Source organism: Periplaneta americana, chromosome 16, assembly GCF_040183065.1.
Source record: "Periplaneta americana isolate PAMFEO1 chromosome 16, P.americana_PAMFEO1_priV1, whole genome shotgun sequence".
Taxonomy (NCBI): domain Eukaryota; kingdom Metazoa; phylum Arthropoda; class Insecta; order Blattodea; family Blattidae; genus Periplaneta; species Periplaneta americana.
In genome coordinates, this window is record NC_091132.1 from 159781282 (window position 1) to 159807881 (window position 26600).

The 26600-nt window shown below is 34.7% G+C and overlaps 1 protein-coding gene across 2 annotated transcripts; it reads right to left on the reverse strand.

Moving 5' to 3' along the window:
- Positions 1-469: 469 nt before the first annotated feature.
- Positions 470-26600, reverse strand: LOC138691599 (zinc finger protein 431-like). Of its 2 annotated transcripts, XM_069813726.1 has the most exons (6): positions 23665-25300; positions 21672-21766; positions 19654-19791; positions 14540-14671; positions 6225-6307; positions 470-1647 (listed from the first exon to the last, which is right to left on the reverse strand). In XM_069813726.1, exons 1-6 carry the CDS (start codon positions 24071-24073, stop codon positions 822-824), a joined length of 1683 nt encoding a protein of 560 aa, XP_069669827.1. In that variant the 5' UTR covers positions 24074-25300; the 3' UTR covers positions 470-821. The 2 variants fall into 2 exon arrangements, with proteins under 2 accessions (XP_069669827.1, XP_069669828.1); XM_069813727.1 differs by lacking the exon at positions 470-1647 and having other exon boundaries at positions 6249-6380; positions 23665-26600.

The following is a 26600-nucleotide window of genomic DNA, read 5'->3' on the forward strand; positions in this document are numbered from 1 at the left end:
TCATCTATAACAAGTGCAGCATGTAGATCCTAAATATGATTTTCTGAAAAAATGTTCAAAGTTTCCTCTGTATTCAAAGTAACCCCAGTTTACGGTACACAGACTGCTCAACATACTAATGAACCGACATGACTACAAAGAAAAGCTAAACACAGCCAAGTACATAGCACAAGAAAACGGATACAACCCTAACATAATAGACAACATAATAAGAAAGACAAAACATAATCACAAAAACCATAAGAATGCAACACAAACATAAAACAAAAAATATATCACACTGACATACGAAAACATTCACACCCTGGAAAAGTATCCGATTATAACACACTAAAAGAAAAATTACAAGTTTTCAACTACACACTTTTTGTCCATAAAATTATATGTAAAAGAGTTTAAGGTAAGACTAGATAGCACTAGAAGCAGAATATACGGAAATATAATCTAATACAAAATATACTAAAAAAAGTGTGGGTAAATTAAAAACGAATTTATTCTGTGACTGTACTATATAGATATATAAAATTAAGATCATTTGTATTATATGGTACATTACTTCATTTTTCTTGTGTACTGACGACGCCATAAATGGTTGTAATTATATCGGTAAATAAAGATCTAATCTAATAAGGATATCCCATAGCAAAGATATACTTTCACAAAATTGGACAACTTAAATGAAAACGTATAATTATAAGTACTTTAAATGTCTTAATTTTACAAAAGAAATTTACACCCACAATAAGTACAAAATTTCCTCTGTGCCCTGTGCGTAGATCTGTATGTCTTTTCAGATTTCTCCAATCCGGAAACCTCTTTCCTCACACATCGCATTGAAATGATCTCTCACATGCGTGTAGGAGAGCGTGTCTTTTTAGATGTCCTGATCGTGAGAAGCTCTTTCCACAGACATCACACTTGAATGGTCTCTCGCCGGTATGTATGCGGGCGTGAATTTTTAGATGTCCTGATTGTGAGAAACACTTTGTACACACTTCACATTTGAATGGTTTGTCTCCTCTGTGTACGCGAGTATGTCTTGCAAGACTTAAAGAAGAGGAAAAATACTCTTCACACACATCGCATTTCAATGATATCTCGCTTGTGTGTAGGAAGACGTGTCTTTTTAGTTGTACCTTTTGGGAGAAACATTTTCCACACTCATCGCATTTGAAAGGCTTATCCCCTGTGTGTAAGCGGGTGTGTACCATTAATTTTACCCTATCAGAGAAACACTTCCCACAGATATCACATTTGCAAGGTTTGTCCCCAGTATGCGTCCGGATGTGCTTATTTAGATTTCCGCTATTAGAGACACACTTCCCACAAACATCACATTTGTACATTCTCTCGCCTGTGTGTAATCGAGCGTGTATTTTTAAAGTTCTCGATTGTGAGTAACACTTTCCACATACATCGCATTTAAATGATCTATCGCCTGTGTTTATTTGTGTATGTACTTTTAAATGCCCAGTTACTGAAGATGTGTAGGTATTTTTGTTGCTTGATATTAATGGACTACATGACATTAAGTTAGTTTCTGATGCTGGGAAATCACATTTGAATGGTCTTCCGTCCGTAAGTAAGGGTTTCTTGTTATGTCCTGCATGAAGTGTTGACACATACTTCTCAACATTGTCCATTATGCTGAAATTATAAAATCAAAATTTCAATGTCCACATTATTCAGTGTATTAAAATACATTAACCAATAAAAATTTCAATGTCCACATTATTCAGTGTATTAAAATACATTAACCAATATATATATATATATATATATATATATATATATATATATATATATATACATATACAGGGTGTAACAACTTTAATGTTTAGAATTTCTGGAACATGTTCCCTGACACGTTCTACGTCGATTAAACCTAACATACCTATATGCAAACTTCTATAGGTTTGGAGTATTTGTACCCCAAAGTTAAATTTTTGAGTTTAATTTTATCGCTGAATACTGAAAGAAGTAACACCAATTTCCGAAAGTGACATGTCTATGTCATTATTTTTATTAGTACCATATTACATTTTAATATCAACTACTTGTGAGTATGAAAGAAGCAGTGCAAAGTTGAAAAAAAAAATGTCCTTAAGATTCCAAACACTGTACTTCTTGAAATTTACCAATAGGCACGTGAAAATACCTGTACACTATGAATCCTACGATTTGGGAACCGTGCTTGATATGACAAAACAGCTGCTGTTGCATTGCCATCACACAGTCCATACACATAAACTATGTTGGCGTATTCCTGATGTGTGTACACAAAAGGCATGTTTTAATGGTCAAAACTCAATAAAAAGACTAGTCACAATACGGTTTATTTTTCTCACAACTGTTATTTTAAACTGTTGTCTGTTTCGTTTCCTTAGCAACCTAAACAATTTTAATTTAATTTCTCTTAAAAGTAAAATTTCCTTCATTCTCTGTTTTTCAAATGTTTCTTATGTATCTCTACTTAGTAATGCCATAAAATAGCCTTGTATAAACGGTATAATGCTTGGAGCTGCAAGAAGTTCTATTTTTTCCAGCTCTGTTATCTCTGTAACCTCTCAATTTCGGATATAGGTATGTTAGGTTTAATCAACGTAGAATGTGTCAGGGAACATGTTCCAGAAATTCTAAACACTAAAGTTGTTACACCCTGTATATATATATATATATATATATATATATATATATATATATATATATATATATATATACACATAAATGAAAGCACATTCCAACATTTAATAATAATAATAATAATAATAATAATAATAATAATAATAATAATAATAATGTTATCATAGATAATGAGGTTAGAATATCTGGAAATTGAATTTTTCATGTATTTCCTAACTTTATTATCTCTATCTTATTTAATGTTACAAAATTCAGAGAAAGTGAACTGCATGCATTGCACTTATGTCGGCTATATTATCATTTTTTTTTTTCAATTTACTATAATTCATGTTTGATTTTCAGATGTCAGTTACTAAAAGCAATAAATAATGTTTCAATTTTCCACTTTCATGACTTACCAATTTATACTAACATTTGCTAATACGTGTTAAATATTAAAATAATGTAAGAATATTGGCATCATCGGATACAATTGCTTTTACAATATCTAAATTACATAGTAGAATCTGTGTTTATACTTATAGTAAACCATCAAATAGGTGTTAAAAGTTATAATGACTAACGAGTTTTATGTACTGCACCTGAGCTGAAAATTTTATTTGATGTTATCGATAAGACAAAAGATTGGACAATCAAAACATTATTTATTGTATACATTATGCTTGCTCAAACCGTATAATTACTGGATGACTAGATTATCAGAAAAGGCGGGGCTACAGGAGTCACAGAGCCTATGATCACAGCTGGCTGCAGCACAAGTGTGTGCTGTTGATGGATCTATAGACGATAACTTTAAATATTTGAGTCTTTCTCTAATAAATATAGTTTAGCATGATTGAAGCGTCATCGAAAACAGGAAAGAAATTATGTCAAAATGAGGAGTTTTTTGTTCTCTTGTACAGAGGAGGGATCCAAAGGCTTACAGTACAGCCAAAGGCTTATTGTGCTTACTACTTCTATTCTCTGAATTATTGGGTAACACAAATGGCCACAATCTTATACAAGTACAGCATGCCGCATCATAAACTTAGCCTGGGCTATGGTATGGATTAGTGACTGGCAATAGTCGATAGTACTATCGATGGTTATGAATTAAACAATCGAAAACCATAACTTGGATTATGGTATGGATTAGCGATAGGCGATAGTACTATTGATGGTTATGGCTTAAACTATCGAAACTATAGATAGTCAAATTGTTTCCAATATTATCACTAGTTCAGGCGATTATTGATAGTACCGAGAAAAGAGAATATCATTCATAAGAATACAAGACTTTTAAATTGGAGTTATACGAGTATAACATGATTCTTTCCCAATGATTCAATCAGACATTACGACTCTTCCCTTTGCAACCAAGGGTAGAATAAAAACGTTCTACATCTCTCGTGTAAGTGAAAGAGTAGGCTCAGGAAGGATGGAGTCCCTATCCAATGAGAGCTGAGACATTGGATGGTCTCTTTCTGATTGGCTGGAACCAGTTTCCATGACCTCCATAAATATACAAAATTATGCAAGATAGTATTCTTTAATTAGGCTTATAATTGATAAATTCAACCTCACTATCAAGTACATATTTTTAATTAAATCCCTACTTATATTCCTTACGCAAAATTTCAGACATGTACTCATTACTTTTCATACCAATACCATAACTAAACAAAGCCAATATTTTGTTTCCACTCACACAATATTCACCCACAAATAAGTAATTTGGCTAGGAAATATCTGTGTTCATTCCAATCTTCAGTTTCATTGCAAAAGACTGTTTTCCAAAACTGGAAACTTTATCAGTGAAATGTGAAACTGTCTGCATCCTAAAAAGTGGAAATGCTGATTTTAATGGGGAACTTATTCCTGGAGCAATGGTCACGTATTTAAAAAGAACATGATGGTTAATGTTAGTTTAAGGACAGATTATAATATTGTACATTATTGGTATGTAATTCAGATTCCATTCAGTACATGAGATTAACTTAATAGTCCAGTATGTGTTTATATTAATTCAGAAATACCTACATTCAGTTTCTAACCAACTTGACAAAAAAGTTTGTAATGATTATCGATAGTATCAGTAGTTTTGATTATCAGTATAACTATCGATAAAACGGTAATTTTATAGAAGACGGGCACCTGCTTGGATGTAGTATTACCAACTATTTTACTTTAGAGTTAAATGTTAGTGATTTTTTTAGTTATTTTTGTGTTAGTTCTAGGTTTTTATATTGGGTGTCAAAGTGATGTTCTTTCAATTTGATTGGTTATAGATATCATTTGTTCTAGAATGTTCGTTAATTTTGAATGGGTAATGACGTCAGTTGTTCTTGGTTGTTTGATGTGAGTGGTGTTATACTATGTCTGATGGCGGAAGCTATTGAAAGTTTGTCATTTTATGATATTTGTGAAAGATGTGTGAACACAGAACAGTGTATTAAATATTGTGTCGATTTTGCTTTAGTTCTTTAGCTGTTGAATAAGAATTGTGTTGATTTTTTAGGAGAAAACTGTTTCTGTGGTTCCAAGGAATTATTTACTGAACTTTCCGTATAAGTTAATGTGTAATAAGTGTTCGAAGAGAATTTCATTTGGTGTAAATACATTATGTAATTATGTGAAGTTGACTGTACGACAAAGTGTTGCTTTAGTTCTTTTGCTGTCTGCATGATTTAAATTTAGATTGCTTTGAAGCTTGTGTCATAATGGAAGTGAAGTGGTTGTCGTTGAAGACGTCAGTGAGGACTGAATTTTGCTTAATAAGGTGATAAATTATTGTTTTGTGTTTTAGTGATTTGTGAGGGTAAAGTGCGGCCGAAAACTGCCAGAAAAGTACTGCCAACTATGAAGTTCGAATGCCAACAAACACCAGAACACTTCTTCTTCTTCTTCTTCTTCTTCTTCTTCTTCTTCTTCTTCTTCTTCCCTTCACGTATTAGGCCAAATGGCCTGTTAAAATCTCACAGTTGAATTTTCAATCCATCGCTTCTTTGGACGACCGAGAGATCTCTTCCCGTTTGGACGATAGTGGAGCATGACTTTTGGGATTCTATCTCTATGCATGCAATGCAGATGATTTATCCAGTTGTTCTGATAATGTTTCACGTGATTAATTACAGGTTCTAGTTGTAATTCTTCCATTACATCTTCATTGCGTCTGTGATCCCATTTCGTATATCCCGCTGTATATCTCATAAATTTAATTTCATTAGCCGTTATTCTGCTTTCGTCTACACCAAAACAATTAAAGATGAAAAATTAAACATATTTTCATTTTTTGAAATTTTAAAAACTTATGAATATATGTTTGATTTCCCATCTTTGATATTGTGGTGCTTGGTGGCATTTGAACTTCATAGTTGACAGAACATTTTTGGTAGTTTTCGTGAGCCATGTTGGATTTTGCCCGTCTTCTAGGAAATTACCGATATGACTATAGATTTTAGGAACTACTTCTATAATACAATCGATACAATTGCAAGTAATTATCGCCCATCTCCAGTATGAATGACTATGATGTGAATTAATGAGCCGAAATGAGTCCGAGGTCCAACGCCAAAAGTTACAAATCAGCACACTACACTTACCTCTCAGTCGACACCTCATCCTCCTCTGAAGATACTTCCTGTTTCTGCTGTTGCTGTACTTTGTCCAGATCGAAGGCATCTTCCTAAAAGTGATGATTAATGAATGAAGGTTAGTGCACCATCTGGTTTCCTATGTCAGGGACTTGATTTTAAATCCTAATAAGAAAAATAAAAATTTTTAGTAACGTTGTAACAGCTTTCATTCAGTATCGAACTAGGCCTAAGTGCATAATACTGGAGTGGAGGATAATTGGGTAGAAGTGCCAGCTGTTCACATATCCCACTTTTGAACTAATGTTACATCTTGAAAGCATTACTGTTAACTCTGATGGCCAGTTTGTCCAAGTAATGTTTAATTTTGCTTAACGAATGTTAAATTAACAGTCTGTTTATTTTTAACGCTTTGTTAATTTATTTTCCATTTGTTCAACATAATTTTGTTTAAGATAACCAACACTTAACTATAACGTCTGTTAGCACTATTTTAACTACTCAACAGCAGTTGGTAATGATTCTACACATGTAAGACAATTTTTGATTGGCTAAAATTAATCTTTAAATTCTATATTATAGAGTGAGTCATGAAACTCGCATAAAATGACAACCTGTTATAGTAGGCCACGCTCCATAAACAAACAGTTGACAAAAGTTGTAGGTGACGTGCTGAATAATAATTACAAAGTAAGGTTGTATTTCCTCATTGCTAATATGGATACGAAATACGAAAGAAATAAAATAACAGTCATGTATTTAAACAGTCCAAAGTATTTTTTAAATGTTATATTACCAGTCATATGCTAAACATTCCCTACAGAGAGACACAAAATATTAATTTCGCAACTTCTGTTCGAACAGCTGTGGAGACATCGGCCATATTTAACTAACTGTTAAATGAGTTAACTGCCCGAAATCCTACATTTAAAATTAACAACTGTTAGCAATCTGTTAAACCAAACTGGTGTTGAAAAAATACAATTTTATTAATTAACAAATTGTTTAGAGTTTAATAGCCGTTAAATTTTCTAACAATACTTGGAAAAACCGGCCATGATACTTTTAGCAATGATTGTTATACATTATGTTGGTTTTTGATGGTTCAGGAATAATATAGAAGGGTTATGGCGAAGGTACATTTGGGGAGGGGGGGGGGGCTTGCCCTCGCTATAAGCCTCCGACTGTATCGTAAATGCAATGGATACAGTCTTCGCAGGTAGAGGAAGCATTGGCACACAAATATACAGGGTGCACTGCTTAAATGTACCTTAATCTCAATTGCATGTGACTGGTAAACGGTTGAAGATAGAAACCTACAGTACCGTTTGTATGAAAGAAAAATTCTTAAATAAAGTGTTCTACGAGGGGGATCCAGGAAATAACGACCGTTTTGTTGTAATAATTAAAAAAAAAAATATTTATTTGAAAAAACAAAGTCTGTTACATAACTGAAGCTTCCTTTACTTCTCTACATAATCACCACCTACATTTAAACATTTGTCGTATCTGTTCACTAGCTTTAGAATTCCCGTGTTATACTCCTCTGCCGCCAGTTCATTAAGCCAGGTGTTCACTGTCTTCTTCAACTCTTCATCACTTCCAAAACGCGTACCACCCAGAAAGTCTTTCAGCTTAGTGAAAAGGTGAAAATCGCTAGGAGCAAGGTCTGGACTATAGGGCGGATGATCAAAGATTTCCCAAACGAATTGATCCAGCAATTCTCGAGTTGAAGCAGCAGTGTGCGGGCGGGCACAGATTTTGTGGTAGCCAAGATGTTGCGACACAATTTCACCAAGCAAAGAACGATAAATGTCAGGAAAGGCAATATGCAATTCGTCGAGTGATGTGCGCCTGTCTTGCAAGATTCTGTCGTTCACTTTAGTCTTCAGGTCTTCTGTGATGAGTGATGGGCATCCGGGTCGAGTTTCATCGTGGACATTTGTTCGCCCATTGTTGAACATTTCGCACCATTTTCTCACATTTCTTTCATTCATTACAGTATCACCATACACTTCTTTCAATTGCCGGTAAATTTCTGCAGGTTTCAAATGTTGGGCATTGAAAAATCGAATCACACTCCTCACCTCACAGTCGGCGGGATTATCAATCACGTCGTTCATTTTGAAGTAACACAAAATGCACAATGGCGACTTGTTGCAACCAGTACTCACAACATTATGAGAACACATATTAAGGAAGCCAGTTGACCTTCAAACAAGGAAGGGGAGTCAGCTGCGCGGCAGGTATGCGCGAACGGTCTTATTTCCTGGATCCCCCTCGTATAATGTGAAGTATGTTAATTTTAGTTAATCGTGTTACAGTATTAAATAAGGATTTATAATTAATTATAGGTTGCAAGAAAGATAAAATGACTGAGGAGAATATGAGAGATTGTGTGTGTTGTGTGCTGAGAGACGCTATGCAACACCGTGCCAGGTTGCAAGGTAATGCCAACATAGTAAGTGATACTGTAGTGAGTGACCTTAGGGGGACGTTAGAAAAGAACACAGAAGTGATCAAGCAGAACATTCCCTCAAAGAAAAAAAGACAGAATAGCTAAATTAGAAGGCCAGGTACTAAAGAAAATAGACGACCTCAAGCAATATCAAAGATGTCAGTGTGTGCGAATTTTTGGTGTGCCTGAGAAAAACGACGATACTGTAAATAAAATAAGTGTCGACCTAAAGCTGGAGAACATTGACAGGAACCACAAGATAGAGGGGAGAATTGATGAAGCTACGCGTATTGTCATAGTTAAGTCTGCTAGCTACAGGAAGTGAAGCGAGGTCTTCAGAAACAAGAGGGGTCTGATGGGCAGTGGTTCGATGATCCGTGAAGACCTCACGTGGATACGATACAACCTGCTGCAACAGTTTGTCACCAGGTATGGCATTGCCAATGTGTGGATTATGGACGGTGTAATACACATTTAAAGATAGAGTTTTTTCCTATTTAAGTAGGTTATTTTACGACGCTGTGTCAACATCTCAGGTTATTTAGCGTCAGAATGAGATGAAGTTGATAATCCGGGTGAAATGAGTTTCGGGTCCAACACCGAAAGTTACTAAGTATTTGCTCAAATTGGGTTGAGGGAAAACCCGGAAAAAATCAACCAGGTAGCTTGTCTAGACCTCGATTCGAACCCAGGCCACCTGGTTTTTCAGCCAGACGCGCTAACCGTTACTCCACATGTGTGGACTTAAAGATGGAAGATTTAAGAGACACATTACCCGTGTTGGTGATATACTTAAAAGCATGAGTCACTGCCACATAAACTTTGAAAGAGGCATTCTTATTACAACTTATTCTATGATGAAGGTTGGGTAGAAGAGAGAAAAATTCTGTCCGGTACCAGGAATCGAACCCGGATTTTGAGCTCTACGTGCTGATACTTTATCCACTAAGCCATACTGAATTCTAGTTCCGATGACGGATTGAATCCTTCTCAGTTTAAATTATACAGTAAAACCTCGATAAGACGCGCCTGCTTATTACCCTATCCCGTGTAATACGCTTTTTTTTGTCCGGTCCCTGTACATTTCACATATAACACCTTTATAAAATACCCCGTTTGTTGCGCTCAAGCCCCGCATAATACGCTGTTTTTGTGGAATATTTTCGATGTAATTTTCAGCAATGTACTGTAACAGCAATGAAACATCTTGGTCATTGAACTCACTGGTGCCATTAACCTGAAAAGTATTGGTATTCGACCCTTTACCTGCGCACTTAAATCTTCATACTTCATATCTTAGTATGCCCCACTCTCTTGTTACGCTCTCTTATTCAACTCCTTATCTGTGTGCTTAAAGCCTACATACAGTTACAATACTCCGCCGTCTTGCTAACCCTCTCTCTCAAACAGCATTCCTCACTCGGCCGTAATAAAATTCTGGAAATTTTTGCTGGGCAGTTTGTGTCTTGAAGTGTCTGTGAATGTGATTACAATGAGTGTTAAACGAAAAGTGCTTTCTGTGTCGGAAAAATTGAAAGTCTTATGAAAGTACGATGAGACCAGTACTCTTACTCAGAAACAACTCTCTGATTCATTAGGAATCCCATCATCGACATTAAGAACGATAATAAAAAATCGCGACTCAATCACTACAGCTGCGACGTCGGGAGGATGTAATCGCAGAAACTGAAGTGTTGTAAACATGAGGACTTGGAGAACACGCACACGGCAAACAACTATAAATGACTTTTTTTTTCGAAAGAATTAAGTAAAGTACATAATGTAAATGTCTTTGATGTAGAGTACAGTAATTACATAATGGAGTAATACAGTATTACCTTTCATTAATCATGTATTTCAATAAAGAAAAATGCTAATAGATACTGTATATAAGTCAAAATTAGTATACCCGCCTAAAACGTGGTTCCGGTTAATACACGTTTCACACCCGGTCCCTTGAACAGCGTCTTATCGGAGTTTTACTGTACCTCTGAGTTTCTCTCTGCTGGCCTACTCTCATATACTGTCTCACAGAATATGTGACTAAGTGGCCAGAATCCAACAGAATGAGCGCCGTCTTGAATCACAAAGTGATTACTTATGCTTATAATATGCTTTATTGTCTAAGCCACATTGGTAAAATTAGGTGCTTCATGCTATTTAGCAAAATGTGAAACCTTGCCAAAAATAATTGTATTATCATTGGAAGAATTTTCTTCAAAACTTAAGAGCCATATGGGTCATTCCATATCAAATCAACAAGGCGCTCAACCCGACCAACTCAGATTTCTTTCAAATTTTGAGGGTTTGTTTTACCTGCCGCTCTAACTAAAACTGCCGAGTTTCATATGTCCTGTGCTTTTCGTTTTCTGTCAGTGGCGTTTCAAACATGAAGAAAAATCATATTTTTGTAAGCACGCCGCTTCAATTAAAATTATATATCTCAACAATGTCTCCAGATAAATTTACTAAAATTGGGTGATACATTCTTAATATGTGATAGTTTTTATTGCTTATATTGTTTTCTGCATGTATTCAATTACACTAAAAAAACATGGTGAAACAATTTTCATATATTCATATTTAAAAATGCGGGGGTTCTATTTTAAGGAAAAAAAATATATACTACGCCTCAATTAGTGATATAATGAACTGATAAGTTTCAACTTGGAATCATCATAGGTTACAAAGATAAAAATTATTATGTCACTGCAAGTGTAAGCTAACCGTATAAGTCGCGATAATTATGTCCCACACATTCGTTGTATTCAATTATATTTGATCATATTCTTGAATGTCGCTATGTAATTTAACATGTATTACATAATTCGAATTTTTAAAATTGTTACTTGAAATAAATTACTGTCATATGGATTTTGTTAAACCTGAAGTTCTGTAAGAAATGCTTACGTTTCATTGCTGAGATGAAATAGCCTGATCATCTTTCCAGACAGGATGCTGCGTTGTTTCAGCTGCATTTTATAACTGCTTAGCAAGTATAATACCCATCCTAAACAGAAGGACTGTATGAAACTTGTGTTCCAGGCACTGCGGTGGATTTTGCAAATCAAAGAGCAAGCATTTTTTCCAGTATAGCTTTTTTCAGTCACATAAACGGTATTAATGTCTGGGAGATGATCCATTGTCCAGTCGTACAATTCCCTAGGTGCAGTTATTTGTTTATCGGATGGTCTCTGTAAATTAGCACATGCCGCAAACCTTTTAAGAGTCCCACCTACATCGCATGCTCTTTTGCCATGCGATATGCAAAAATAATGCAATTCTGTTGGAAATCCAAAATCTTCTTCATGTAATGTGAGGTTCAGGAAATTTTTTCCTATTTTTATACTGAGCAGAGAATCCTTCGGAGAAATACATAATTTTTGTGGTGAATTACAGATGTTAGTTTTAATGACTCCATTAGATATGTTTTAAACAGATGTACAGCTGTAGTGTCATATTTCGGGCAGTGTGAAATTATTACCAGATTTTTAATAGAGACTGTATCGGATGACGATTGGTTATAATATATTACGAAAGTATGAATGGTTGTCTGCACATTAGTCCTATGATATGACTGAATTTCATCTTGGATTACGAAACAATAGTTTTCAGCGAAGTCGCATAACACAACAAGCTGGCATGGCTGTAGAAATGATTTCATATCACGTAGAAACTTACTTTGTTCAGATGATATACATTTTTATTTTTTATTTTTTATCCAATGCCACCAGGTTGTTTTTTCGACATTTCTGGTCTTCTCTCCTGGCCGTGGCTTAGTTGTAACCCAGATATAAATGATAGATGATATAAATGAGTGAGTCAGTAAATCAAGTTTCTCCAAGAGACAGTCGAAAAATTTGTCTGTGTGTTTCATTATGGTCTCAAGCATTGATTGGTCAGTAGTTGTCCACTGCTTGTATGGCACTGATTCACTGAAGTTTTATATGAAACATTTCTCTAAACCCTCTCTTATTTTGAATGGTTCAGGACATTCTGCACATTTCCTGAACAAGCAATTTATATGAGGAGGATTGCACATCATAGTAGCCAAGAAATGTTGATAAGTTGGAAAGTATAAAGAAATATTTTCTAGAAATCCACGTAGACCTGAAACTTTAATAAATTGCTTCCGGCATAAGTTTTACATTCTGATAAGGACACAAACACAGACAGTATAGTTCCACTAACTCCAGCTAGAATACAATTTCTTGGTCAGGGTTAGAATTTTTAAACACTGCATATAATTAATTTCTGCTCATGTGATTTACTCCCTGATTCTTTAATCACAACAAATATTTCTTACCAGGCATTATTCTACTTATCTCGTCAGAACAGAATTCTTTAACTTTACCGGCAACAGCCGCGAGCAAGGGTTTTCCAGGTTTCGGATTTAGTGAACACAAAATTCCCTTTCCCTTTGCCACAACTTTTGCTTTCCGAATTATGTATTCAAAAGCTGAAAGAAACTCTTTTTTTTTGTATTATTTACGCTCCAGCTTTTAGGTAGTAGTGTTAAAATGGTGATTTTCTCACTTTTACCTGAATTTTGAAAATTTTCCTGCAACTGAGACAAAATTTCAGAATCAGAAAGGTCCTGGTTCCTCGGCATCTTTAATATCGAAGACTTTATCTTTTACAATATTTTCAAATTTCTGTCTCTTATATTTCTCTTGTTGTAGACTTTCTTGTTTAATAAGGGACATACCTTGGCCAAAAAGACTTGTATTTAATGAACTTATATTTGCTGTAGAGTCGACGTATTCTTCATTACTAGAGTCATTATGAGGTTTCTGCGTAATAGCATCATATTATATTTTTATTTCTTTGCGACACATAGCGTACACCTTTTGTTCCTGTTTTAAATCAGGAAATACATGAAGCATCCACGATATAACACTTCTTAAATTTTTCCTCTAATTACAATGCCCTGATTTCTCGAAGGGATTGCAGCAAACATAGGCCTATAAATTAAAACGCGACTCTATTACATCGCACAAAACTACCACATACTACAAAAACTAACGACACTGCACTTGAAACAGATTGCACGTTTTGTATAAATTGAAGACTGTATAAACTGCCACTCATGACGGCCTGACAGATCGATGACGCAGCTTATCAGACAAGTACGAACTCGTGCGCATGCAGTGTTGGTGTATGACTGGTTTAAGTGCTACAAACCAATACATTGATATATTTTTTTACTGATATTCCTGAAACGTTTCCAAAATGAAACTTACACCAAGGGGAGAATGCTCTTACCTCTATAACATATATTTTTCGCGAAATAATTTATGTCCCGCATTTATAGATATTCAATGTTAAAATGTGTTTCACGTGACTATTCAATAAAGAATTCATTACTTTGATGCAAACCTATTTTTATTGAAACATATGATCCATTAGCTTTAAAATAAGCCCAAGTTTAAGATTCTACCTCTATTAGAAGAGAAGTTATGAATTATTTTTGTTGACATAGTATGCGACATTTTTACATTTTTTCTCGTATTGACAGAATTGCTGTATGGATATCGTGCATTATTGAGGGCTCAAATTTTACATAATTAATTAACTTAAGGTTCTTTACCATCCCACCAAATTTAATGAAAATCTGAGGTGTTCGGGTTCAAAAGTTCACTTTTTTTGTGTTGATTTGTCATGGAATGGCCCATATAGCACTTTAAATTTAGGCTATTCTGCTATACAGAAATAAGCAATAAATAGCAAGCAGACAGATTTACTGTCCTCACTGTAAACCAAAATTTGCAGTCAACACAGTTATACAAAGAAGGCTTCTGTGACGAAAGGAATGCAAGTTAAACATTGGAAAGAAGAGCCAGCACACCCAATGAGCTCCACTCACCTCAGCTTCACACTTCACCACATTATTGGGCAATATAATTTCTTCAAATCTTATCTCTGAATTGTGTTCGTAGCTGTCGTCCACGCATACCTCCTTTATGCTAGTCACATGCAGATCCAATAAATTCCCTTCCTGCGGAACACAGAGACATCATGGATGAGTAATATATTACAATCTGATAGATGCTGATCACAAGTGTTACAGGTACACTCCGGGTCTGCATGCCAGTGCTTCAATACTAGGCCTACTTGCAACACAGAAGAGAACTTACGGAAATTATTGAAGGGAAAATACACAACAGATTTCAAATGCAGCTTATGAAGGAGGAAAGGTAATATCCCACTTGTGAGATTCAATAAATTACAACCAAATCTGTAATGACGTACAGTTCATATTATACGATGGTTTATATACAATGACTGTAATGTTTTCTTATTCCATTTGGCTATGGTTGCCATATGTCCAGGTTTTTCCGAACATGTCATATTTTTTTAGAGTTCAATTTTTCGTTCACGCAGGTTTTTAGATTTTGGCTAATTGTTCGGGAGAAGTTGAAAATAAAAGGTTTCTGCGAATATCATGGATGTAAACTCAACCAGCATTTTATAGCTTATCAAATGTATATACTTACTTACTCATGGCTTACAAGGAACCCAGAGGTTCACTGCCGCCGTCACATAAGTTTGCTATATAAGGGGGAAAAAACAAGAATCTCAACTCCTGGATCTATTACCAAAAGCTGATGTCGAGAACTATAAACTTAATGCTTAGTATGTTGCGCATATGTTTGAAGACAGCAGATACTGGAAGAATAAACTGACAATGGCTATCATAATAATCATTGACGATCTCTCTCCCGAGCAAGGGAAATAAAAAAGATACACTGTTGTAACTCATGAAATAATCCTTCAATAGATGTTTTTTATTCTTGCACGTTTGCCTTTATTTAAAAAAAAGAGTCAGTAAGGCTATGGTACTATAATTCTGACGAAAGTGGATCTCTCGTGGCCATAGACGTGCTCTCGAATCTGCTGTAAGCATTTGTATGATAGCAAGTCCCAAAAGAGTCTCATACAAACGCCTGAAGAGGTAGCATATACAATCTGTCAACATTATCTGAAACTACCTCTACTGCATACAACATTTCTGGCATTACGATATGTGGACCTCCAGAAACAGATCACAATGTTTCATTCCACAGAAAAAAAAAATGTTATGTTTTATTTAACGACGCTCGCAACTGCAGAGGTTACATCAGCGTCGCCGGATGTGTCGGAATTTTGTCCCGCAGGAGTTCTTTTACATGCCAGTAAATCTACTGACATGAGCCTGTCTCATTTAAGCACACTTAAATGCCATCGACCTGGCCCACGATCGAACCCACAATCTTGGGCATAGAAGGCCAGCGCTATACCAACCCGCCAACCAGGTCGACTTCATTCCACAGATGCTACAGGAAAACAACATGGACATGGTGGTCCAGCAGGACTGTGCATCACTTCACAGAGTTAGTCAGTTAGTGGGGTTTAAAAAGAGAGCGTCAGCTACTGTGGCTATTTGCGCCATTATCTAAAATCTCCAGAAAACTGAAACACGATACAATAACCAGAATGCTTAAAAGAACTAAAAAGCATCGCCACTGTTAAAACGAGGTACACAAATGCAGTTTGAACTAGGTAATGCATAAAAATCATAAAAGTGAGCAGTTCTCGCGCCCTAGCTAGTATTTAAAAAGAAACAATAAAATAATAAAACAAATGCCACCCGAAATAAATTATCTGGTGCATTTCTAAAATACTCGGATGTAAAAGGTCCGAATGTCAAGTTTCTTAAAAACATATAGGCCTATTAAGCAACAAATGTAACCTCTGGATGTAAAGGGACCGGAGGATAACTAAAATGGGTCAATAAAAACTAAATCACCCTGTCAAGTCCTGTGTTCGATAAAAATCTCAGAACTGCACTTGTACAATTAAAATCATTTTCAAGAGCGTCACATAGAGTAGGCCAAATTCCATATTGCCGACAGACACAGTCATATTTTGTTCACATATGAGAACCAGACAGCTGTCGGAGAGTAAAAATATACAACTCATCCAATCTTCAGGGCAGTGATAACCAAAAGCTGTGTCGCGAAACATGCCCCTGTCTCCACTCAAGCGTAACCATGACATCATATCACCACCCTCTGTTTACAGCCATCACTAAGATATAAGTAAAGACATTTATCAGCAGCGGACGTACGCATGTAATTTTAGAAGTGTGTAGGATTAGTACATTATGCAACGAACCTATAATGATAGTAATTAAGACGCAAGTATGTTTGTTTATGAAACGAGCGCAAGGGAGTTTCATAATTTTCATACGAGCGTCTTAATTACCATTAGAGGCCAGTTTCATACGACTTTTTATGCTCGACCATATTTATAACTTGAAATTATTCAGAAGTATCACTTTATTTGTTTCTGACTCAAGATCGGAAGTGACCTTGCGCATAGCTCGTGTGAGATGTGCGCAGACGCGAAAGTATTGATTTTTTTCGAGGAACAATAACGTCATTGACCTTGATGTAGAGAATAACATGAACTAATTTTGGTATAACCTGGATATTGATTTAGAATTGAAAAACGAGACGACAAATGGAATTTATTTGAATATTATTTACAATTAACGCTAATTATTATAGTAACAGAACATAACCTTCTGCGACAGTATTGGATTTCCAGCCTCCGTGACGTTTCCCTCGTTGTCTTTCCATTGCATATCCGAGAATAATCAAAAACCTGAACTTTAATGAATAGGTGTACTTTAATGAGGTCCATTAAAGGACTGCTACCAGGTGTATAATTACTACATTTCGGCATGGTCGAGCATAAAATATGTTCCGATGTCTTTTCGAAAACAGACAATAAGTAAAAACGTAATTTTAAGGAGCATGGAAGGAAAAGTATATATTTTGTGCAGATGGCAAAAATATGAGATACTTAATTTGTTGTAAAATTTTAAATGAAGTAAAAAAGAACAATGTATGTTGTCATTATTTTTCTTCTTATGAAACCTAGCACGCCCTTACCTGTAACTTGAATAATAAACGAACAATAAAAAGTAACGGCTTATATGTTTTAATTGGGGTAAAATACATCGACGTTTTTTTTCGACGTATGTAGTGTAATTTGATCATTTCATTAATAAAAAAACAATAAAAATATCGGCTTCTATTTTTAATCAGTGTAAAATACTTACACGTTTTTTTCTACATATGTGGTGTAATTTGAATATTTCATTAATAAATAAACAATAAAAAGTATCGGCTTCTATGTTTTAATCAGTGTAAAATACTTACACGATTTTTTTCTACGTATGTGGTGTAATTTGAACATTTCATTAATAAATAAACAATAAAAAGTATTGGCTTCTATGTTTTAATCAGTGCAAAATACTCACACGTTTTTTTTTCTACGTATGTGGTGTAATTTGAACATTTCATTAATAAATAAACAATAAAAAGTAACGGCTTCTATGTTTTAATCAGTGTAAAATACTTCCACGTTTTTTTTCTATGTATGTAGTGTAATTTGAATATTTCATTAATAAATAAACAATAAAAAATATCGGCTTCTATGTCTTAAACGGAGTGAAATACTTCAACGTTCTTTTGAAGTATGTAGTGCAATTTACAACTTCGTGACCAGTCTGGTACGTTTTTCTAATTTCAAATATCTGCTGATGTAAAGTACACGCTCTTTCTATGGTAAATAAGAAAATAAATTTATTTTATTTTATTAATAATACAAAAATAATTAATAGGAGGATAAAAAATTAACATGTATAGTTAATAAATAGAAGAATATTATATTGCTTTCGTTTTTGGTCACAGTCCGTCTCTGCACTGTTATTCACTGCATTACCTGAAGAGATACCCACTCCACCCCTCTCCCTGCGATAGTGGTGTGCGGGTTGCAATTCTATTACGTCAGAATTTCGTGGTGTTTGGCAGCCACTGCTTTAGGGTAAAGTCAATAATGGAAACATTTTGTGATAGACATGAGGACATAATCGATACTAGTAGATTACCAGCAAGTACAGTATATGATTCAAATAAACTAACAGGATTAGTAAAATAATTAAGTTAAAAATTATAAAAGGTAAAAAATATCTCTTTCGATGCAAACAAGATAATTAATATCATTTAGTAATCACTCAGCATCGCAGTCTCTATGACAAAAGTGAGGTGAAAAGGAGTCACAAATGACAACAGGACGAAGAAATTGAATGAGAGCAACCAATACATTCGCTGGTCACCTGACTGTAGCAACCACATCATCCAATATTGTATTGTATTGTATTGTATTTATTAACATTCCATGGTATTCATACATGCTTACAGCTAGAATATGGAACAAGTCAAAAAACTTAATACTATTATAAAGTCTTAATTTATAGTCACAGTCTAGATGAAATATATACAGACGAGATTTACAATATAGTCTACTAGTGCAACACGAAGTTTTAGTATCAATTTCATGAAGTGTTATTGAATGTCATGAATTCACCTACAGAATAGAAGGCGTGAAAAATTAGGTACTTCTTTAATTTGGCCCTAAATAATTTCATGTTTTGAGTATGGAGTATGAAAGTCATTTTTTGACGTGTATTTATGCCATGAACTATTGAATTAGTTACAAAGTTTTCACGATTACATATGAGGAAGATTATTAATGAAGATATACTGACAAGCCATGGGCATTATTTATAGTTGTTTGAAAATAGCCCTACACGATTGCCTAGATTTGGCACCTACTATTATTCTAATTACTCTTTTATGTAATAGAAATATCCTGTTACTATCTGTGGAATTTCTCCAGAATATTATTCCAAAACTCATTACCGAGTGCAAGTATGCGAAGTATATTGTTTTTAAGGTATTGATTTTTACTATCTTTTGCATAGATCTAATAGCAAAACAAGCTGAATTTAGTTTGGGGGTAATTTCTTGAATATGATTTTTCCAATTTAACACATTATCGACTTTTAAGCCAAGAAATTTGGTTGTTGTTGTTTCTAAATAAGAGAGAGAGAACTACCGACCAACACACTTCATAAACTGCACTCACCTCAGCTTCACTCTTCAGCATGGGAAAGTCAACTGACGCTGAAGTTTCCTCAAATTGTATCTCTGATTTCACGTCATATCTGTGGTCTATACTTTCAGTTTTTATTTTAGTGACGTCCAAATCTAATAAATTCCCTTCCTGCAAATAAAAAAGAAAATAATTAAACAATACATCACATAAAAAGTTGTACTCGAAAATCCCGAGACTATTTATAAAGTCCGTCCACACTATTATTAATGGTGATGTCAACGAAAGCACGTGTGCCTATTCCAAAACCAATACTACATATGAAAAGCGTCGTAACACAGTACATAAGAGTAAAAGAAAAGATTTATTGCATGATATTTTGTTGGCGGAATGATGACAAGGATTCAAAATACAATATAAAGGTTAATGTTATTCTAAATATGTTATTACTGATTCAGTTTTAAATTATTTAATAGTTCACCTAAAAATCAATGCAAGTAAGAAAAAGTCCAAGATTTATGTTTATAATTGACTAGTGGCTTGTGCAGCAAATGCTGCAAGCTATGTTCATTAGACTTTCAAATAACCATTTTCCAGATTTATTTGCAATGAAGAATGCCAGACATTCTGAAAGTTATTTGCTTCCATAATAATGAAACATACTCCCTCTGAATGGTTTTTTATGCCAAATACTTTTTCTTGAACCTATACACCTTCAGTTTTTGAGTTTCAACGCGGAAACACAAGTAACAATGCCAGGAGGACGATCAGTGGGTTTTTCATGTGGGAGTAAAGCAATAGCTATTTCAGGTCAGTGTGGATTGTAGGTGAAACTAAAAAAATGTCAGGTTTGTTATGCTTTCGAACAATAGACATAGCATCTTGGTATAGCTGCTGCATATTTCATGATCTACCTTGAAATATAGAGAGTAAAATCATTTTATCCTGCTAAGAGATCTTGCTGAAATGATCGGAAGACTACGAAATCTTGTAGGCCTCTTATTTTATCACTAAGTAATACGTTTTGGTCTTTCCTTAGGAACTTTACTTTTTGCGCTCTCTCTACCAATGCCGACGAGAATCACGCATATAAATACCTACGCCATACCGCCATTGAATATATGAAAAAGATCCAACCCCACTTGATTAATAACTATATAAATATTTGACTTTTAATAAAAATATTATCTTACGTAAGTTTTATAGTTTTCAGTAATATAAACTATTATACTAAATAGCCGCAACTCAGTAAATTATAGAAATCAAGATCTAATTTAAGATATTCTCTACATGTACTTATACAACCCCAAAACGTTTCACTTTCATGTCATCAAAATAGCATTAATATGTATAATTAATGAAAAATAGTCACAGCATGGCACTAGCTATAATAATATTTCATTTCTAAGGGTAATAATGTCATCAAACCACCTCAAGTTTTGTAGTTTTTAATATCCAATACACAGCTGTACTCAGAAAAGATACATCACAGAATCAGCCTGTAAATTATTTTTAGTAACTTCTGAAGTTTTTAATAACCAATTGAATTTGAGCTCTAAATATGTCAGCATTCTTGTAGATCATGGCCTACGAGTAATATTATTTATTGAAGTGTGTGTTTTGTTTTATTCTAAAACGCAGTTAGTTCTCAAAACTGACGACAGATGGATTTTGGAAAATAGGAAAGTGATGTAGGAAAAGTGACATTTCACTGAAAACTACTATTTTTCTGAAAAAAACTCTGAGTTCCAGGCTTCAAAATGAAGGGTCATTTATTAAAATGCGTTCAGCCGTTTTCCCGTAGTTTCCATTACCAGTTCAAATTATATATATAGATTTGCAGAAAATACGTAGTTATATGATTTTGTGAGAATATGTTTTATCTGAAATAAAATTGTACTTTTACGCTTGAAACGTCACATTCAAAATTTTTAACTTTTCTTATTGTGTTTCATCACGTGCAAGAAAAATATTTAATTACAAATGTATCTGCGCCCTGGCTTTAAATGATACATTTAGAGAATAAGAAGTAATTGCTCTCAATATAGTACCTCAGATAAAGGCTCCTTCTCTTCTATTTCTGCGTTACTTGTGTGTATAGCCAGTGGATCGGACCCAGGTTCCATCTTGTTCACATCCATTACGACTGAAAAAGGAAATTAAGAATATTATATTAATATGTAGAAAGTGAGATATTTAGATAGAATTATTAGCTTGGCAATAATAACTGGATATCTGTGTAGTGTGTGTATTTATGTGGGAATGCGCCAGAAAACAAACAATTACCACAAATACAAACCAATGTGTACACGAGGACAGCTGAGCATGTAATTCTAGATGCTAGTTGGGTTAATTTTTATAGGTTATTTTCTGACGCTTCATCAACATCTCAGGTTATTTAGCGTCTGAATGAGAAGGTAATAATACTGGTGAAATGAGTTCGAGGTCCATCACCGAAAGTTACCCAGCATTTGCTCATATTGGGTAGAGGGAAAATCCCGGAAAAATCCTCAACCAGGTAACTTGCCTCGACAGGGATTCGAGCCTGGGCACCTGGTTTCGCGGTTAAACGCGCTAACCGTTATTCCTTAGGTGTGGACAGTGGGGTTACTATATCTGGGTATATGTATAGGAGGATAACATATCCCTGGAATAATATACAGGCTGTCTGATTTATCTTGTACACCTATTATAATATTATACAAAGGAAAGAAAAGACAGATCCTAAACCTATCAACACATAAACAAAATACACCCAAAGCTACACTACACATTAGAAATTGAAAACAACAAATCCATAAATTTTCTAGACATCACAATAACAAAAGTAGACAACAAACACACATTCAAAGTATACAGAAAACCCACAACAACAACACACATACACAACACATCCAACCACCCCACACAACACAAACAAGCTGCATTCCGAACAATGGTACACAGACTACTCAACATACCAATGAACCAACAGGATTACAACGAAGAGCTAAACACAATCAAATACATACCACAAGAAAACGGATACAACCCCAACAAAATAGACAACATAATAGGTAAGACAAAACAAAACCACAAAAAACAGAAGAATACAACACAAACACAAGAACACAAAAAATACATCACACTAACATACGAAAACAAAAACACACATAAAATTGCAACCTCATTCAAGAAATTAAACTACAACATCGCATATAGAACAAATAACACTCTACAAAAACATCTGAACACACAAACAAATACAACCACACAGGCGTATACAAACTCAAATGTAACACCTGCAACAACTTCTACAGAGGACAGACAGGCAGATCATTTCAAACACGTTACAAAGAACACATCACAGGCATAACAAAATTACAAAACACCTCCACATATGCAGAACACGTCACAAATGCCAACCACACCTACAGAGACATCAACACAGACATAGAAATACTGCACATCCAACCAAAAAGCCAGAAACTCAACACACTAGAACAATATGAAATATACAAACGAAATCACATCCCAACGATATTCTCAACACACAACTCAATTTCAAAACACATACACTCTTTGTCTCTACACTACGAACACACCCACACGGGAAACAAGAGGCGCCAAGAGCAACAACGACCAGTTCCGAAGATGACCGAAAATAGGTCGAAACATGTTAACAAGGTACGTTAAAATCTAACACAAGAAAGTCTTATCATACATATTCCGAAGTGATACATCCTTAAACGTTGTGTAATCAAGATGTGTAATCAAGATGTAGCTATTATAACTTTTTTGTTTGGATAAGTATTGGAATTTTTGTTTTTTAGCGTTATGTAAGAACGAGGGGCTAACATGATTGTGGAGATTTGGTGCATCTAACTACATTATGGTACAAGATACACGTGACGTCTTCAATTTTTCAAATAGCACTACATACTTTAATCATGCTACGAGGCGTGTTCTTAAAGTAAGTTCCAAAAGGGTGTAGAAAGTAAACGGGAAAATATTTACAAACTATTTTTGTAGCATTGTATTCCCCACACTTCAATTACTTCTCACCATAATCTCCACCATTATTGAGGCATTTATCGAGTCGTGGCACAAGTCTTTCTATCCCCTCATTGTAGAATTCACCCTCCTGCGAACCACTCCGCAACATTTGTGGAAAATTCAAAGAAAGAGAAGAAATTGTGAACCTCCTGTCCTCATGAATTTTTTCATCGACAGCACGCAACAAATCGTCATTGATCAAAGATGGCCGACCGGTATGCTGCTCGTCATGCACAGAGATGCGGCCCTCGTTGAACTTTCTAACCCATCTCCTGACCATTCCATCATTAATGGCATCATCACCATACACCTCACAAAGTTGATGATGAATGTCAGCTGGTTTGATGTTTCTCGCATTCAAGAAACGGATAACAGACTGCATCTCACAGTCGGCGTGGTGCTCGATCACTTTAAACATTTCAACTGATCACAACTAACCACACACACGGACTGAAGCTCTGGAACTGCATGCGATTTTCTTGACACTTTTATCAAAGATGTCTGACATTTATATTCTTTATAACGCCTGAATGTAGAAAAAGATATCACAGGTGACGGTGAATAAAATTGTATCTTTTTATTCGAAAATGAGGAAAGATGGCTGATAATTGCAGTCAGAAACTTATCGAACTTGTACAATGTCACCCGTAGGCCTATTTATATGATACACGGGATGAAAACTATAAAAACACGAAACTTAAAGAAGAAATCTGGAGACAAATATCAGATTATCTGAAAATAAATAGAGCTATATTTTATTTTGATGAGATTTAATAGTATTAATTAAACATTTGAAATAATGTATCTATATGTCTTAACAGTTTACATAATTTTAATCAGAACATAGCAAAGAATCCTCTATCATATCATGAATGGCAAAAAACTGAGGTCCATTCAACCTGAAATAACGCCTAAACGTATCATCATTCAAATCGAAACCAGTGTCCAAAACTCGCCCTTACTTTCGTAAGATAATATGTGATTTTCAGATATTTCTGGCTTTAATTTTAGGCCTACTTCTTTTCATTAACAAAATATGATCATGTAACTCCATTTCCTCATCATCTGAATACTCAGATTCAACATAGCGTTCGGACGTAATTTGTAAATACGACAATATACTTACAGGTTATATATTTAAGTACGACAATATACGTAAATACATAACCTATAATATTTCCCCCAATCAGTCATTACTATAATCAGAAAAATGCTTTCTGCATGAAGACAGTGCATAGATGATCATAGCGAGGTGTGATCTGTGATAGCGAGAACTCGCCAAGAGTGTGGAGGAAGGCTCTTCTCCTCTTTCTCGCAACACATTTCTCGCTGGCGAAAACTCTTCAAGTGTGTTACGGGCCTAAAACGGCTTCATTACTGCGTATACAGTGCTGGTATACAAACTCATGAGCAGAGATAACCTGATTATATCGAAGCAGAGTGAGCATGAACCAAGTCCAAATACTGGACAAAGAAAGACGAAAAGCAGATCGAAAGAAAGCTTCCAAAATCTAGAACAGAACAAATAAAAATACAAAACAGAATTAGAATGTGACAGAGTAGATTAGAAAGTCTCACAATAGATACTCGAGAGTGTAAATCAAGGTGGCATTCCTGCTTACAAATCTCGACAAAGTTTGCCTTAAATGTATGTATGTATGTATGTATGTATGTATGTATGTATGTATGTATGTATGTATGTATTTACACTGCAATGGGTATATACCCGGTGGCAGTGGTAAGTAGTTACACTCAATAATGACAATAATAAAGTTATTAATTAAAAATACAATTAATAATAATACTAATGATTAATACTAACAATAATTAATAATAATAATAATAATAATAATAATAATAATAATAACAACAGGGAATATACTAAATTAAATTAAACGATCACTTAAAATAACATTTGAAATATTCTAATTTGTATCTTAAAACTAAGATCGAACTAAAACCCACGAGTATATTTGCATATCTGCACAAGTACCTTTCAAATTACACTCATTTCGCTGTCAACTCACTCACTGCACTGGAACTACGACACATTTCACTCATTATATCCTGATTTCACTAACACTTCAAAAACATTTCACTGTTCAAATACTTTGCACTGCCACTATAAACTATAAAACTATAGAAACTATAAAAACATTCTGTTAAAGGAATTGAGTTCCTTTTCGATTTGGCTGCACAAGAATTAAAATATAAAAGACACACTATGCAATATGACTTTAGGACATGACGAGGCGCAAATTGTGTGGAATTTTTTTGCCAGAGCTCATGGTAAAGGAGTAGCTGCTCGCATTCCAAGTCTACTGACGGTCTTCAGACATCCACTTAAAAATTGGCCAAAATTTTGCTGAGAGAGGAAAGAAACTGATGGCTAAAACAAAAGTTTTACATGTCAAGCACTGAAATAGAGATGTACAAGTCTAATTTTGACCATATGGTAAAAGAAATTGTCATCCAAAATTTGAGACAGATTCACTCTGTAAGGCCCGTAACACACTTTCAGAGTTTTCGCCAGCGAGAAATGTGTTGCGAGAAAAGAAAAAATTGATAACATGGATTCAAATGGACGTCCACACACTGGAAGAGACTCTCGTCGGAGGCAAAAACCTCGTGTGAGTTTCTCGCTGGAATCGGTAGCTCAGCGAATTTTCTTGACACATTTATCAAAGATGTTTGACATTTATACTCGTTTTGACGATTGAATGTAGTGAAAGATATCGGAGGTGGCGATGAATTGTATTGTTTTTATTTGAAAATGAGGAAAGATGGCTGATAATTGCAGTCAGGAACTTATCGAACTTGTACGATGTCACCTGTAGGCCTATTTATATGATACTTGGGATGAAAACTATAAAAACACGAAACTTAAAGAAGAAATCTGGAGACAAATATCAGATTATCTGAAAATAAATAGGGCTATATTTTAT